Source organism: Macaca fascicularis, chromosome 9 (genome assembly GCF_037993035.2).
Source record: "Macaca fascicularis isolate 582-1 chromosome 9, T2T-MFA8v1.1".
In the NCBI taxonomy this organism is placed as follows: domain Eukaryota; kingdom Metazoa; phylum Chordata; class Mammalia; order Primates; family Cercopithecidae; genus Macaca; species Macaca fascicularis.
In genome coordinates this window covers 100,256,487-100,272,914 of record NC_088383.1, presented here as the reverse complement: position 1 = coordinate 100,272,914, position 16,428 = coordinate 100,256,487, and the positions used below count along the sequence as shown (strand labels likewise).

The window sequence follows — 16,428 nt, the reverse complement described above, 5'->3', positions numbered from 1 at the left end:
AAATCAATACATATATATGCATGTTTAAATCAATATTGGGTATAAATGAGGTAAATTTATCATTTCTGGAAAATTTAAAACTAAAAGTTAAATGAAAAATGTGTTTTATGTATAATTACCTTAAATGCAGCATTTAATTCTGGGAAAGAATCAAATGTTGTTAGATAAAAATCATGTACTGCTTTCCAATCTCCTGATGACTTAACTTTTTCTACATCTTCCCTAAAATGAAAACATACATTAACCATATATATATAGAAATATTATTCAGATAAACTAGCACTACTTTTTAAATAAATGTCACCAAGTATGCAATACGAAATACTGAAACCAAATAAAGAAATATGTCCCAGTTAATATAGTTTATGGATTTATAATTCTTAATTAGATTAAGATATTAATCCAGCTTTAACTTTCCCATTTACTTATTTTTAAAAAAGATCATTCTTAACATGTCTCTTTCAATTATCACTCTTTCCTTCCCTTCATAGCTAAACTTTTGCAGACTTTGTTTACATTCTGTCTTTATCATTCCCATTTAGTCCTTCAAATATGCATCTGGAGATTTTGAATGGTGACATAACTTTTATAGTATGTGTCACATCATAAATGAACTCTTATTTTTAAAAATGGTAACAGTCTATTATTTAATTACCACCTTTATCTCTTGTTGTTTTGACTCATAGACTCTTACTTAGCATTTCCTTTATTTTGCTACAGCCTATCTAACTCTTACCTGTTATTTATACATTTGTTTTCTTTCACCTTCAACTTGAGACATAAAGTCTTTTGAGGTCCTCTTGGCTAACACCTTATAATGATCCAAAAGTTAAATTAATTTCTCAAATAAATAAATTATGTAAAGTGCTGACATGCAGATGATTATACATTTACATATAATAGTGAGCTGAAACTTACTGAAAGTCTTTCATAGTTTTGGGCTGGATAGGAAGAATAGGTTCTGGAAGGACTGGGGCCTTCATTTCGGATGATGATGCATCCATAGATACACGCTGTTTTTGTCTAACATCAAGGCAAATTGGTGGTTGGTCTCTCACTGTGAAGTATAAAAAGATATTCAAAATAATGAATCATTAAACTTTTCCAAATTATAAAATACCAAGATTAATTCAACCTCAACAGAAAATAAATGAATTATTTTGTATTACATTCACTTTGAGATTAAAGAAAAATCAACCATAGTGAAGGACATTTACTGGAGGGCTTATTCCCCCACTCCCCCACTTCACTCACAACACATATTAGGCTGTATCTTACATTGATGTGTACACTTAATATAGAGCTTCTTCCCTTTTTCCCTTCCCCCTCAAAATTGTCTGTTAATGTAATTTAGCATTTCTTTCCTCTCCCCTCTTCCCAAAAGTCATCTTTCAGGGAATATTTCAATGTATGATTATTGTAGCTATATAATAAAAATCAGGTAGACTGATTCTTTCAACTTTATACTTCTTTTAAAAAACAGTTTTACCCATTCCAGTTCTTCTGCCATTTCAGGTAAATTTGAAAATAATCTTATCCATATCAACAACAAAGAACTTACGGGAATTTTGACAGGAAATGCATGAAATTCCTTTTTGTATCAATTTGGGGAGAACTTGTGTATCAATTTGGGGAAAACTGGCATCTTTACTAGAATAAGCGTTCTAATCCATGAACACAGTATGCCTTTACACTTACTCAGATCTTAATTTCTTTCACCAGCATGGTATAATTCTAAGCATACATATTCTGTAATGTTTGCTAGATTTAAACCTTTTATTCTTTTTTAAGTGATTACAAATGATATGTATTTTTACATTAGTGTCCATGTGTTCATTGTTAGCATAAAGAAATATAACTGACTTCTGTATGTTTATCTTGTATTCTTCAACCTTACTGAATTCACTTATCAATTCTAGGAAGGTTTATTTTTGAGATTTCATGGTTTTTTTTTTTTTTTTTTTTTTTGCATAGACAATCATGCCATCTGCAAACAGGGACAGTCTTATTCCTTATTTTCTAATCTGTATGTCTTTTTTCTTCTTTTTGTCTTCTTGTATTGGCTAAAATTTGCAGCACTGAGAAGAATGAGTTAGAGCAAACATCCTTGCATTATTCTCACTCTTAAATGGGAAAGCACTAAATATTTAGCCATTAAGAAAAAGGGTAAGCTTTACCAATAAAAGGGTACTCCCTCTGATCCTTAGCATGTTGAATAAGAGTGCTAAGAGCAGACATCCTTGCCTTGTTCCCACACTTAAGGTAAAAGCACTCAGTCTTTCACAATTACATAAAACATTAATTGCAGGTTTTCTCTAGATGCTGTTTATCAAGTAAAGGAAAAAGTCTCTTTCCTATTTTTCTGGGAGTTTTAATTTTTTTCATTATGAATAGGTGTTGGATTTTGTCAAGTTATTTTACTGCATGGAATCATTCTTAAGCATGTTAGTATGGCGGATTACATTAATTGATATTTTTAAAACTGAACCATCTAGCATCCCTGGAGTGACCTTTTGGTAATGGTGTATAACTCTTTTTATATATTGCTGAATTTTATTTGCTAATACTTTACTAAGGACTTCTGCCATCTATATTCATGAAGGATATCGGTCTATAGTCTATAAATTTTTTTTTTTTAACTATCGTCATCTGGTTTTGTTATCAATGTAATACCAGCTGTGTAAAATGAAAAATAAATGTTCCCTTTTCATCTGTTTTCTGGTAGAGATTGTACAGAAATGGTGTTAATTCTTTAAACATTTGCCAGAATTCTGTGTGACCACCCGGACGTGAATATTCTTTTTTTAAAGTTTTAAAACTAGAAATCAATTTCCTTAGTGGTTACAGAACTATGCAAATTAACTATTTCAAACTAGATGAGCTGCAATAGCTTTTGTTTTTTGAGGAATTGGTCCATTTCATCTGTAATTTATGTGTGTAGAGTTGTTTGTAGTATTCCCTTATTATCTTTTCTGACGTTGATAGGGTCTGTTGTAATATCTCCTATTTATGATACTGATAATCTACCTTTTTATGTCAGTTTTATTGATCTTTTCAAAGAGCCATCTCTTTGTTTCATTTTCTCAATTTTTGTTTTCAGTTTCACTGATTTTATCTTTATATTTCCTCCTTCCTGCTTACTTTGGGCTGATATTCTCTTCTTTTCCTAGGTCCATCAGCTAAAGGCTTAGATATTTGTTTTGAAAATTTCCCCCTTTTCTAATGTATGCATGACTGCTATAAATTTCCCTCTCAGCACTGCTATAGCAGTATCCCACAACTTTTGATATGTTGTATCATATTTTTATTTTCATTCCATCCCATCCATTTTTTAACCTCCCTTAAGACTTCATCTTTGACCAATGAATTATTTGGAAGTTGTTTAATTTCCAAGTATTTTGGAGATGCTTCTGTTATTTTCTGTTACTGATTTCTAATTTGACTAGTCAGAAAACACACTTTACATTACCTCAATTCTTTAAAATTTCAGTTGTTTTATGGCCCAGAATATGATCCATTTTGCTATATGTCCCATTGGCACTTGAAATGCCATGTGTATTCTGTTGTTGGGTAGAGCGTGCTATAAATGTGCTGTTGGTTGATGGTGGCACTGAGTTACTCTATATACTTATTGATTTTCTAGATAGTTCCATCAAATATACACTTACAGTTGGAGCCTTCAATACCTAACTATGGATTCTTCTGTTTCTGCATTCAGGTCTACCAGTTTCCCCCCGCAGTTTTTACAGCTCTGCTGTTTGGTGTGTACATACTTGTGATCACTACATATTTTGAGTGATTATCCCTTTTATCATTATATAATGTTCCTCTCTATCTCCATGAATTTTCTTTGTTCTAAGTCCACTTTATCTGATATTAATGCAGTCATTTCTGTTTCCTTCGATCGATGTTTGCATAAAATGTCTTCCTCTATCCATTTACTTAAAACTTGCTTATACTGTTATATTTGAAGCGAATTTCTTATAAATAGAATACAGTTGGGTCATGTTTTTTGTTCACTCTGACAATATCTTTTATTTAGACTATTTACATTTAACGTAATTTTTAATAAGGTAGAGCTTAAGTCTATGATTTTATTTTCTATTTGTTCTCTCTGCTTGTTACTTTTCCTGCCTTTCTGCAGGTTAAACATTTTTTAGAATTCTCTTTTGATTTATATATAGTGTTTCTGAGAGGTTTCTCTAGATATTACATTACATATAATAATTTCTCACATGCTACTCACATCGTCATTTTACCAGTTGGAATGAAGTGCAGAAATCCTACCTCCTTTACCTTCCCCTGTTTATAATTTTCTTTTTGTGTGTGTGACAGGGTCTTGCTCTTTCACTCAGGATGGGGTGTGGTGGTGTGACCATGGCTAACTGCAGCCTCAAACACCTGGGCTCAAGTGATTTTCCTATGTCAGCCTCCTGAGTAGCTAGGACTACAGGCATGCACCAAAAGCCTGACTAATTTTTAAAATTTTTATGGAGACAAAGTCTCACTATGTTCCTCAAGCTGGTCTCAAACTCTTGGCCTCAAGCCACCCTCCTGTCTTGGCCTCCCAAAACACTGGGGTTACAGGTGTGAGTCACTGAACTCAGCCATAATTTTCTTTTTTCCTTTACATACATTTAGAACCACACCCGTCTTACAATTTTTGTTTCAACTACCAATTATAATTTAGAAAACATAAGAGAAGTCTACTGTATTTATCCATACTTTTGTTTATCACCTTCTTTCCCCTTTCCTCATATCTCAAGTTTCCTTCTTTTGTTTCCTTTCTGTTTAGAGAACTCCTTTATTCTTTTAGAGTAAATGTAGTGGCAACAAATTCTTAGTTTTTCTTCATCTGAAAATGTCTTGATTTCCCTTCCTTGCATTCCTGAAAAATATTTTCATCAAGTGTAGCATTCTACAGTGACAGTCCTTTTAGCATTTGAAAAATTTAGTGGCATATCCTTCTGGCGGCCTCTGTGGTTACTGATGATAAATCTGTTATTTCAATGCCTTATTATTTTTTTTTTAGGGACCGCAACAGGTGCTTGGTGAGGGCCTTCTTGCTAACAGGGACTCTGCAGAATCCTAAGGGGGTGCAGGGCATCACATGCTGAGGGGGCTGAGTATGCTAGCTCGAATATCTAATCCTCTTCTTATAAAGCCACCAGTCCTATTCCCATGATAACCCATGAATCCATTAACCCATGAATGGATTAATCTATTCATAAGAGCAGAGCCCTCATGACCCAATTACCACTTAAAGGTCTCGCCTCTCAATACAGCTACACTGGGGATTATATTTCAACACGAATTTTGGTGGAAACAAATACTCAAACTACAGCATCTTCCTTAACGTGTCATTTTTTCCTGGCTGCTTTGAAGATCTTTTTGTTGGTATTCAGTTTTGACAGGTTTAATTATGATGCTTCTTGCTGTGGATTTCTTTGGATTTCTTCTGAATGAGGTTTGTTTAGCTTCTTGAATCTGCAGGTTTATGTCTTTCACCAAATGTAGAAAATTTTCAGTCATGACTTGGTTACTTTTTCAGCCCTACTGTCTTTTCCTCTCCTTCTGGGACGCTGATAATAGGATTGTTAACACCTTTTGTTATAGTATATGGGGTCCCTGAGACTGTTGATTTTTCAGTCTATTTTCTATTGTTAAGACTAGATAATTTCTATTGTTCTGTCTTCCAGTTCATTGATTCCTGTCCCCTTCATTCTGTTGTTGAGCCCATCTACAAAGCTTTTTACTGTGATTGTTGTATTTTCTCAAGTATTAAGACTTCTAAAACAATAGAATGATTAATATCTTATAAATTTTAAGGTCTACAATAATGAAATATACACATATAATTTAATTCTACTGTAATGTAATCGGGATATATTTTCAACTATGCAAACACAGGGATATCGATAGTCACAAAAGTAACATAGCTAATAAGGTCTTCCTTCCTTCTTTACCTACCCTCCTATCCAAGCATCTATCCTTGGCTCTACCATCAACTTCAACAAGCAAAGATAAATTTCATTAGTGTGGGGGTTTATATTAAACTTCCATATTAGAAGATAGTATAAACATGCTCTTTTTTTTAATACAACAGCAGTGGTTTCCAAACTTACTGTAAATCAGAATAACCTGGAAAGCTTGTTAAAACATGGCTACTGCGCCCTCCCCAAACTTTGTGATTCAGTAGGTCTGGAGTGGGGCACAAGAATTTGTATTTTTATTATTATACTTTAAGTTCTGGAATACATGTGCAGAATGTGCAGGTTTGTTACATAGGTATACATTTGGTATACCTATGTATACCATGGTAGTTTCCTGTACCCATCAACTCATCATCTACATTACATATTTCTCCTAATGCTATCCCTCCCCTAGCCCCAACCCACTGACAGGCCCCAGTGTGTGATGTTCCCCTCCCTGTGTACATGTGTTCTCATTGTTCAACTCCCACTTATGAGTGAGAACATGTGGTGTTCGGTTTTCTGTTCCTGTGATAGTTTGCTGAGAATAATGCTTTCCAGCTTCATCCATGTCCCTGCAAAGGACATGAACTCATCCTTATTCATGGCTGCACAGTATTACATGGTGCATATGTGCCATACTTTCTTTATCCAGTCTATCACTGATGGGCATTTGGGTTGGTTCCCAGTCTTTGCTATTGCGAATAGTGCTGTAATAAACATATGTGTGCCTGTGTCTTTATAGAATTATTTATCATCCTTTGGGTGGTAAAGGGATAAAACCCAGTAATGGGATTGCTAGGCTAAATGCCATTTCTGGTTCTAGATCCTTGAGGAATCGCCACACCGTCTTCCACAATGGTTGAACTAATTTACACTCCCACCAACAATGTAAAAGTATTCCTATGTCTCCACATCCTCTCCAGCATCTATTTCCTGACTTTTTACTGATCGCCATTCTAACTGGCATGAGATGGTATCTCATTGTGGTTTTGATTTGCATTTCTCTAATGACCAGTGATAATGAACTTTTTTTCATATGTTTGTTGGCTGTATAAAGGTCTTCTTTTGGAAAGTCACTGTTCATATCCTTTGCCCACTTTTTGATGGGGTTGTTTTTTTCTTGTAAATCTGTTTAACTTCCTTGTAGATTCTGGATATTAGCCCTTTGTCAGATGGATAGATTGTAAACATTTTCTGTCATTCTGTAGGTTGTCTCTTCACCCCCACGATAGTTTCTTTTACTGTTTAGAAGCTCTTTAGTTTAATTAGATGCCATTTGTCAATTTTGGCTTTTGTTGCCATTGCTTTTGGTGTTTTAGTCATGAAGTCTTTGCCCATACCTATGTCCTGAATTGTATTGTCTAGGTTTTCTTCTAGGGTTTTTATGGTATTAGGTTTTATGTTTAAGTTTTTAATCCATCTTGAGTTAATTTTTGTATGAGATGTAAGGAAGGGGTCCAGTTTCAGTTTTCTGCATATGGCTAACCAGTTTCCCCAACACCATTTATTAAACAGGGAATCCTTGCCCCATTGCTTGTTTTTGTCAGGTTTGTCAAAGATCAGATTATTGTATATGTGTGGCATTATTTCTGAGGTCTCTATTCTGTTCCATTGGTTTATATATCTGTTTTGGTACTAGTACCAGGCTGTTCTAGTTACTGCAGCCTTGTAGTTTGAAGTCAGGAAGCATGATGCTTCCAGCTTTGTTCTTTTTGTTTAGGATTGTCTTGACTATATGGGCTTTTTGGTTCCATATGAAATGTAAAGTAGTTTTTTCTAATTCTGTGAAGAAAGTCAATGGTAGCTTGATGGGACAGCATTGAATCTATAAATTACTTTGGGCAGTATGACCATTTTCACGATATTGATTCTTCCTATCCATTGGCACGGAATGTTTTTCCATTTGTTTGTGTTCTCTCTTCCCTTGAGCAGTGATTTGTAGTTCTCCTTGAAGAGGTCCTTCACATCCTTTCTAAGTTGTATTGCTAGGTATTTTATTCTCTTTGTAGCAATTGTGAATGGGGGTCACTCATGATTTGGCCCTCTGTTTGTCTATTATTGGTGTATAGGAATGCTTGTGATTCTTGCACACTGATTTTGTATCCTGAGACTTTGAAGTTGCTTATCAGCTTAAGGAGATTTCTGGCTGAGAGGATGGAGTTTTCTAAATATTCAATCATGTCATCCCTAAACAGAGGAAATTTGACTTCCTCTCTTCCTATTTAAATGACCTTTATTTCTCTTTCTTGTCTGATTGCCCTGGCCAAAATTTCCAATAATATGTTGATAGGAGTAGTGAGAGAGGGAATCCTTGTCTTGTGTCAGTTCTCAAAGAAAATGCTTCCAGCTTTTACCCATTCAGTATATTGACTGTAGGTTTGTCATAAATAGCTCTAATTATTGGGAGAAACATTCCATCAATACCTAGTTTCTTGAGAGATTTTTAGCATAAAAAAGTGTAGAATTTTATTGAGGCCTTTTATACATCTATAGAGGTAATCATATGGTTTTTGTCATTGGTTCCATTTAAATGGATTACGTTTATTGATTTGTGTATGTTGAACTAGCCTTGCATTCCAGGGATGAAGCCAACTTGATCATGGTGGATAAGTTAGTTGACTTGCTAGATAAGATTTTTGATGTGCTGCTACATTTGGTTTGCCAGTATTTTACTGAGGACTTTCACATCGATGTTCATGAGGGATATTGGCCTGAAATTTTCTTTTTTGTTGTGTCTCTGCCCGGTTTTGGTATCAGGATGATGCTGGCCTCATAAATGAGTTAGGGAGGAGTTCCTCTCTTTCTATTGTTTAGAATAGTTTCAGAAGGAATGGTAACAGCTCCTCTTTGTACCTCTGGTAGACTTCACCTGTGACTCTGTCTGGTCCTGGCTTTTTTTTGGTTGGTAGGCTATTAATCACTGCCTCAATTTCAGAACTTGTTATTGGTCTATTCAGAGATTCAACTTCTTCCTGGTTTAGTCTTGGGAGTGTGTATGTGTCCAGGAACTTATCCATTTCTTCTAATTTTCTAGTTTATTTGCGTAGAGGTGTTTATACTATTTTCTGATGGTAGTCTGTATATCTGTGGGATCAGTGGTGATATCCCCTTTATCGTTTTTTATTGTGTCTATTTGATTCTTCTCTCTTTTCTTCTTCATCAGTCTGGTTAGTGGTCTATCTAGTTTGTTAACCTTCTCAAAAAACCAGCTCCTGGATTCACTGGTTTTTTTTGAAGGGTTTTTCGTGTCTCCATCTCCTTCAGTTTTGCTCTGACCTTGGTTATTTCTCATCTTCTGCTAGCTTTTGAATTTGTTTGCTCTTGCTTCTCTAGTTCTTTTAATTGTCATGTTAGGGTGTCGATCTTAGATCTTTCCCAGTTTCTCCTGTGGGCATTTAGTGCTATAAATTTCCCTCTAAACACTACTTCAGCTGTGTCCCAGAGATTCTGGTACGTTGTGTCTTCATTCTCATTGGTTTCAAAGAACTTATTTGTTTCTGCCTTAATTTCGTTATGTACCCAGTAGTCATTCAGGAGCAGGTTGTTCAGTTTCCATGTACTTGTGTGAGTTTCTGAATCCTGAGTTCTAATTTGATTGCACTGTGGTCTGAGAGACTGTTTACTATGATTTCCATTGTTTTGCATTTGCTGAGGAGTGTTTTACTTCCAATTATGTGGTCAATTTTACAATAAGTGCAATGTGGTGCTGAGAAGAATTTATATTCTGTTGATTTGGGGCAGAGAGTTCTGTAGATGTCTGTTAGGTCTGCTTGTCCAGAGCTGAGTTCAAGTCCTGAATATCCTTGTTAATTTTCTGTCTTGTTGATCTAATACTGACAGTGGGGTGTAAAAGTCTCCCATTATTATTGTGTGGGAGTCTAAGTCTCTTTGTATGTCTCTAAGAATTGCTTTATGAATCTGAGTACTCCTGTATTGGGTGCGTATATATTTAGGATAGTTAGTCATCTTGTTGCATTGATCCCTTTACCATTATGTAATGCCCTTCTTTGTCTTTTTGGAACGTTGTTGGTTTAAAGTCTGTTTCATCAGAGACTAGGATTGCAATGCCTGCTTTTTTATTGCTTTCCATTTGCTTGGGAAGTATTCCTTCATCCCTTTATTTTAGCCTGTGTAGTCTTTGCACATGAGATGGGTCTCCTGAATACAGCACAAGGATGGGTCTTAACTTTTTATCCAATTTGCCAGTCTGTGTCTTTCAATTGGGACATTTAGCCCATTTACATTTAAGGTTAATATTATTATTTGTGAATTTGATCCTGTCATTATGATGCTAGCTGTTTATTTTGCCCATTGGTTGATGCAGTTTCTTCATAGTGTCAAGAGTCTTTACAATTTGGTATGTTTTTGCAGTAACTGGTACCGGTTTCTCCTTTCCATATTTAGTGCTTCCTTCAGGAGCTCTTGTAAGGCAGGCCTGGTGGTGACAGAATCTCTCAGCATTTGCTTGTCTGTAAAGATTTTATTTCTCCTTCACTTAGGAAGCTTAGTTTGGCTGGATATGAAATTCTGGGTTGAAAATTCTTTTCTTTAAGAATGTTGAATATTGGCCCCCACTCTCTTCTGGCTTGTAGGGTTTCTGCAGAGAGATTCGCTGTTAGTCTGATGGGCTTCCCTTTGAGGGTAACCTGACCTATCTCTCTGGCTGCCCTTAACATTTTTTCCTTCATTTCAACCTTGGTGAACCTGATGATTATGTGTCCTGGAATTGCTCTTCTCAAGGAGTATCTTTGTGGTGTTCTCTGTATTTCCTGAATTTGAATGTTGGCCTGTCTTGGTAGGTTGGGGAAGTTCTCCTGGGTAATATCCTGGAGGGTGTTTTCCATCTTGGTTCCATTCTCCCTGTCACTTTCAGGTACGCCAATCAAATGTAGGTTTGGTCTCTTCACATAGTCCCATATTTCTTGGAGGCTTTGTTCATTCCTTTTCATTCTTTTTTCTCTAATCTTGTCTTTACACTTTATTTCATTATGCTGATCTTCAATCTCTGATATCCTTCCTTCTGCTTGATCGATTCAGCTATTGATACTTGTGTATGCTTCATGAAGTTCCTGTGCTGTGTTTTTCAGTTCCATCGGGTCGTTTATGTTCTTCTCTAAACTGGTTATTCTGGTTACCAATTCCTCCAACCTTTTATCAAGGTTCTCAGCTTCCTTGCATTGGGTTAGAACATGCTCCTTTAGCTTGGAAGATTTTCTTGTTACCCACCTTCTGAAGCCTACTTCTGTCAGTTCGTCAAACTCATTCTCCATCCAGTTTTGTTCCCTGGCTGGCGAGGAGTTGTGATCCTTTGGAGGAGAAGAGGCGTTCTGGTTTTTGGAATTTTCAGCCTTTTTGCGCTGGTTTTTCTTCATCTTCGTGGATTCATCTACCTTTGGTCTTTGATGCTGGTGACCTTTGGATGGGGTTTTTGTGTGGACATCCTTTTTGTTGATGTTGATGCTATTCCTTTCTGTTTGTTAGTTTTCCTTCTAACAGTCAGGCCCCTCTGCTGCAGGTCTGCTGGAGTTTGCTGGAGGTCCACTCCAGACCCTGTTTGCCTGGGTATCATACAGCAGAGGCTGCAGAACAGCAAACGTTGCTGCCTGTTCCTTCCTCTAGAAGCTTCGTCCCAGAGAGGCACCTGCCAGATGCCCGCTGGAGCTCTCCCGCATGTGGTGTTTGTCAACTCCTGCTGGAAGGTGTCTCCCAGTCAGGAGACATGGATGTCAGGGACCCACTTGAGGAGGCAGTCTGTCCCTTGGCAGTGCTTGAGCGCTGTGCTGGGAGATTCTGCTGCTCTCTTTGGAGCCGCCAGGCAGGAACATTTAAGTCTGCTGAAGCTGCGCCCACAGTCGCCCCTTCCCCCAGGAAGAATTTGTATTTCTACATGTTTCCGGGTGATGCTGATGCTGCTAGTCTGCACAAAATACTACGAAACACTCTTCCATGGTTTTAAATGAGAGACCAATGGTGCTAATGACACGGAACATTTATTAAATCTACTTTAGTGTTCCAATTTTATATCCTTTATTAAATATGGAAATATCCAATGTCAAGTAATTTGTAGTGTAAACACAAATTGGACAAAGGTTCAATTTATAAACAAGTAAAATTAGGTATCCCCACAAATGGCTTCTTATAGATTATATTTGGCAATCTTTATTAGAGGGAAAGAAAAGGGCATCTCAGCCTAAAATAAATAAATGATATTTATCTCCTCTCTTCAACACCAGTCTTGTTACTATTACCTTTTGTGGCTCCTATAGAGTTTTTCTTCCTCTTTACCAGGCTTACTTCCCTTTCTTATCCCTTCCCACACACTTTTCCCCAACCTGGCTATAAACATCTACAATTAAATACAAACAGATTCATTCAAATATAAATTAACTTACACACAGAGCATATATACACAGTTTTATATCCACTAATTTTATTAATACCATGCTGAGGTGGAAGAGTGAAATTTGAATTAGTAAGAGAACTGGATTTTGGCAGAGCCTGAGACTGAAGAGATTCTTACATAATAGAAATAGTAATGCCAAGGCCAAGAGGATTCTAGGGTAAGTTTAGAAACCAGAAGCCCAGATGGGATTTATTTTTAGTTGAAAAGGTAACTTAAACTGAAGAGTCCTGCAGAATGTTAACACACTATGTTAATGGAACTTGAATCCTTTGCTCAGATTAGTGAATGAAACCAAACTACAGGATGTGACATTCAGCTATTAAGAAAAGAAAAATAACAGACTGCAGCTGTTCTCAAGTCCCTGAATATCAAGGCATTGTTTCCAGAGACAGGCTTTCTGCCTGTTCTCACAGATAGTTATTAAAATATAATTCAAAAAGAGAAAATCAATAACTATGGTGATGAGGGATTAATTAAATCTTAAACTGACATTACAAATAGAGGCAAATCTTTGTTCTATCATATGCAACTTTTTCTGCAATATAGAAAATCATAATAGAGTGAAAAAAGCCAAAATAAATTTATCAGTGAAAATCAATCATTTAGGGTTCATTCAGTGAATACTTATGAACACTTTGCTGAACTGATAAGCAGTAATCATTTTCCCTTTCTTTTAATATACTGCTGCCAATTTTAGTTGGTTGCTTAGAAACATTAAGTAAAACACTAGAAGCCAATGTAAGAAGAATAAGGGCTGTCGTGGGGGTTGGCAGTATATTCAAAAATGTGAAGATCAGAATATAACTATGTGTAAGGGTGTGAGATTATCATCCAAATTTTGCTAGCTCACTGTTTTCACAGACGTCACAACTCTCGTCGGAAACTGGTAAAATGCAGCTTTCTACAACTATATTCGACAAAACAAAGACTGACATTTTCAATTGGCCACATGATTAGGGGACTGATAACTGTTCCTGGCTAGCCAGCACAGATGGCAACAGCAACATTGGAGGTAAAGAAAAGTCTTTATGAAGATTGGAGGTTCAGTAGGAAGAACCTGGGCTTCCCTTTCCTTATCCCTCTACTGCTAGAGAGGAAGTAGTGATATAAAAAAGTGTGCTGCTACTTACACGTTCTTGCAAAATGCTCTGCCTTGAGTTTCATTATAAATAATTTTTAATTAAGTAAGTAATAAGTAATGAAAAAGCAGTCTTAACAGTATGGGACTGAGTCGTATTGCTGGCTGAGTTGTGAAATTTGTTAACTTTAGATAAGCAACTAAAGTTCCTGGGCCTCAGTTTAGACATTATACAATGAAAGAAGAGGGAGTGGCTGGCAAGTCAGCCAAATAGGAACAGCTCTGGTCTGCAGCTCCCAGTGAGATCAACGCAGAAGGCAGGTGATTTCTGCATTTCCAACTGAGGTACCCAGCTCATCTCACTGGGACTGGTTAGACAGTGGGTGCAGAATGTGGGGGGCAGGGTGAGGCATCACCACATCCGGGAAGCACAAGGGATCACAGAACTCCCTCCCCTAGTGAAGGGAAGGTGTGAGAGACTGTGCCCTGAGGAACGGTGCACTCTGGCCCAGATACGACACTTTTTCCATGGTCTTCACAACCTGAAGACAAGGAGATTCTCTTGGGTGCCTATGCCACCAGGGCCCTGGGATTCAAGCACAAAACTGGGTGGCCACTTGAGCAGACACCGAACTTGCTGCAGGATTTTTTTTTTTAATACCCCAGTGGCGCCTAGAACACCAGTGACACAGAACCATTCACTGCCCTGGAAAGGGGGCTGAAGCCACGGAGCCAAGGGGTCTAGTTCAGCAGATTCCACATGTACAGAGCCTAAGCAGCTAAGATCCAAAGGCTTGAAATTCTCGCTGCCAGCACAGCAGTCTGAAGACGACCTGGGACACTCGAGCTTAGTGGGCGGGGAGCGGGGGGTATCCGCTATTACTGAGTCTTGAGTAGGGAGTTTTCCCCTCACAGTGTAAACAAAGCCACTGGGAAGCTTAAACTAGGCAGAGCCAATCTCAGTTCAGCAAAGCCGCTGTAGCCAAACTGCCTCTCTCGATTCCTCCCCTCTGTGAAGGGCATCTGTGAAAGAAAGGCAGCAGCCACAATCAGGGGCTTATACATCAAACTCCCATCTCCCTGGGACAGAGCATCTGGGAGAAGAGGTCACTGTGGGCACAGCTGCAGCAGACTTAAATGTTCCTGCCTGGCGGCTCCGAAGAGAGCAGCAGAATCTCCCAGCACAGCGCTCAAGCACTGCCAAGGGACAGACTGCCTCCTCAAGTGGGTCCCTGACATCCATGTCTCCTGACTGGGAGACACCTTCCAGCAGGAGTTGACAAACACCACATGCGGGAGAGCTCCAGCGGGCATCTGGCAGGTGCCTCTCTGGGACGAAGCTTCTAGAGGAAGGAACAGGCAGCAACGTTTGCTGTTCTGCAGCCTCTGCTGTATGATACCCAGGCAAACAGGGTCTGGAGTGGACCTCCAGCAAACTCCAGCAGACCTGCAGCAGAGGGGCCTGACTGTTAGAAGGAAAACTAACAAACAGAAAGGAATAGCATCAACATCAACAAAAAGGATGTCCACACAAAAACCCCATCCAAAGGTCACCAGCATCAAAGACCAAAGGTAGATGAATCCACGAAGATGAAGAAAAACCAGCGCAAAAAGGCTGAAAATTCCAAAAACCAGAACGCCTCTTCTCCTCCAAAGGATCACAACTCCTCGCCAGCCAGGGAACAAAACTGGATGGAGAATGAGTTTGACGAACTGACAGAAGTAGGCTTCAGAAGGTGGGTAACAAGAAAATCTTCCAAGCTAAAGGAGCATGTTCTAACCCAATGCAAGGAAGCTGAGAACCTTGATAAAAGGTTGGAGGAATTGGTAACCAGAATAACCAGTTTAGAGAAGAACATAAACGACCCGATGGAACTGAAAAACACAGCACAGGAACTTCATGAAGCATACACAAGTATCAATAGCTGAATCGATCAAGCAGAAGGAAGGATATCAGAGATTGAAGATCAGCATAATGAAATAAAGTGTAAAGACAAGATTAGAGAAAAAAGAATGAAAAGGAATGAACAAAGCCTCCAAGAAATATGGGACTATGTGAAGAGACCAAACCTACATTTGATTGGCGTACCTGAAAGTGACAGGGAGAATGGAACCAAGATGGAAAACACCCTCCAGGATATTACCCAGGAGAACTTCCCCAACCTACCAAGACAGGCCAACATTCAAATTCAGGAAATACAGAGAACACCACAAAGATACTCCTTGAGAAGAGCAATTCCAGGACACATAATCATCAGGTTCACCAAGGTTGAAATGAAGGAAAAAATGTTAAGGGCAGCCAGAGAGATAGGTCAGGTTACCCTCAAAGGGAAGCCCATCAGACTAACAGCGAATCTCTCTGCAGAAACCCTACAAGCCAGAAGAGAGTGGGGGCCAATATTCAACATTCTTAAAGAAAAGAATTTTCAACCCAGAATTTCATATCCAGCCAAACTAAGCTTCCTAAGTGAAGGAGAAATAAAACCTTTACAGACAAGCAAATGCTGAGAGATTCTGTCACCACCAGGCCTGCCTTACAAGAGCTCCTGAAGGAAGCACTAAATATGGAAAGGAGAAACCGGTACCAGTTACTGCAAAAACATACCAAATTGTAAAGACTCTTGACACTATGAAGAAACTGCATCAACCAATGGGCAAAATAAACAGCTAGCATCATAATGACAGGATCAAATTCACAAATAATAATATTAACCTTAAATGTAAATGGGCTAAATGTCCCAATTGAAAGACACAGACTGGCAAATTGGATAAAAAGTTAAGACCCATCCTTGTGCTGTATTCAGGAGACCCATCTCATGTGCAAAGACTACACAGGCTAAAATAAAGGGATGAAGGAATACTTCCCAAGCAAATGGAAAGCAATAAAAAAGCAGGCATTGCAATCCTAGTCTCTGATGAAACAGACTTTAAACCAACAACGTTCCAAAAAGACAAAGAAGGGCATTACATAA

The 16,428-nt window shown here is 37.9% G+C and overlaps 1 protein-coding gene across 11 annotated transcripts in view; it reads right to left on the bottom strand.

Moving 5' to 3' along the window:
• The window catches only part of HECTD2 (HECT domain E3 ubiquitin protein ligase 2), a 95,193-nt gene that overhangs the window by 52,931 nt on the left and 25,834 nt on the right, over positions 1-16,428 (bottom strand). For all 11 annotated transcript variants that reach the window (XR_012417927.1, XR_012417932.1, XR_012417931.1 and 8 more), the window contains exons 3-4: positions 919-1,057; positions 120-222 (exon numbers count right to left, since the gene is read on the bottom strand). Coding sequence is in view for 3 of the 11 variants with exons in the window: in XM_045361189.3 (XP_045217124.2) it covers positions 120-222; positions 919-1,057 (242 nt within the window). In the remaining 8 variants the exon portion in view is untranslated. The remainder of the gene's footprint in view (positions 1-119; positions 223-918; positions 1,058-16,428) is intronic.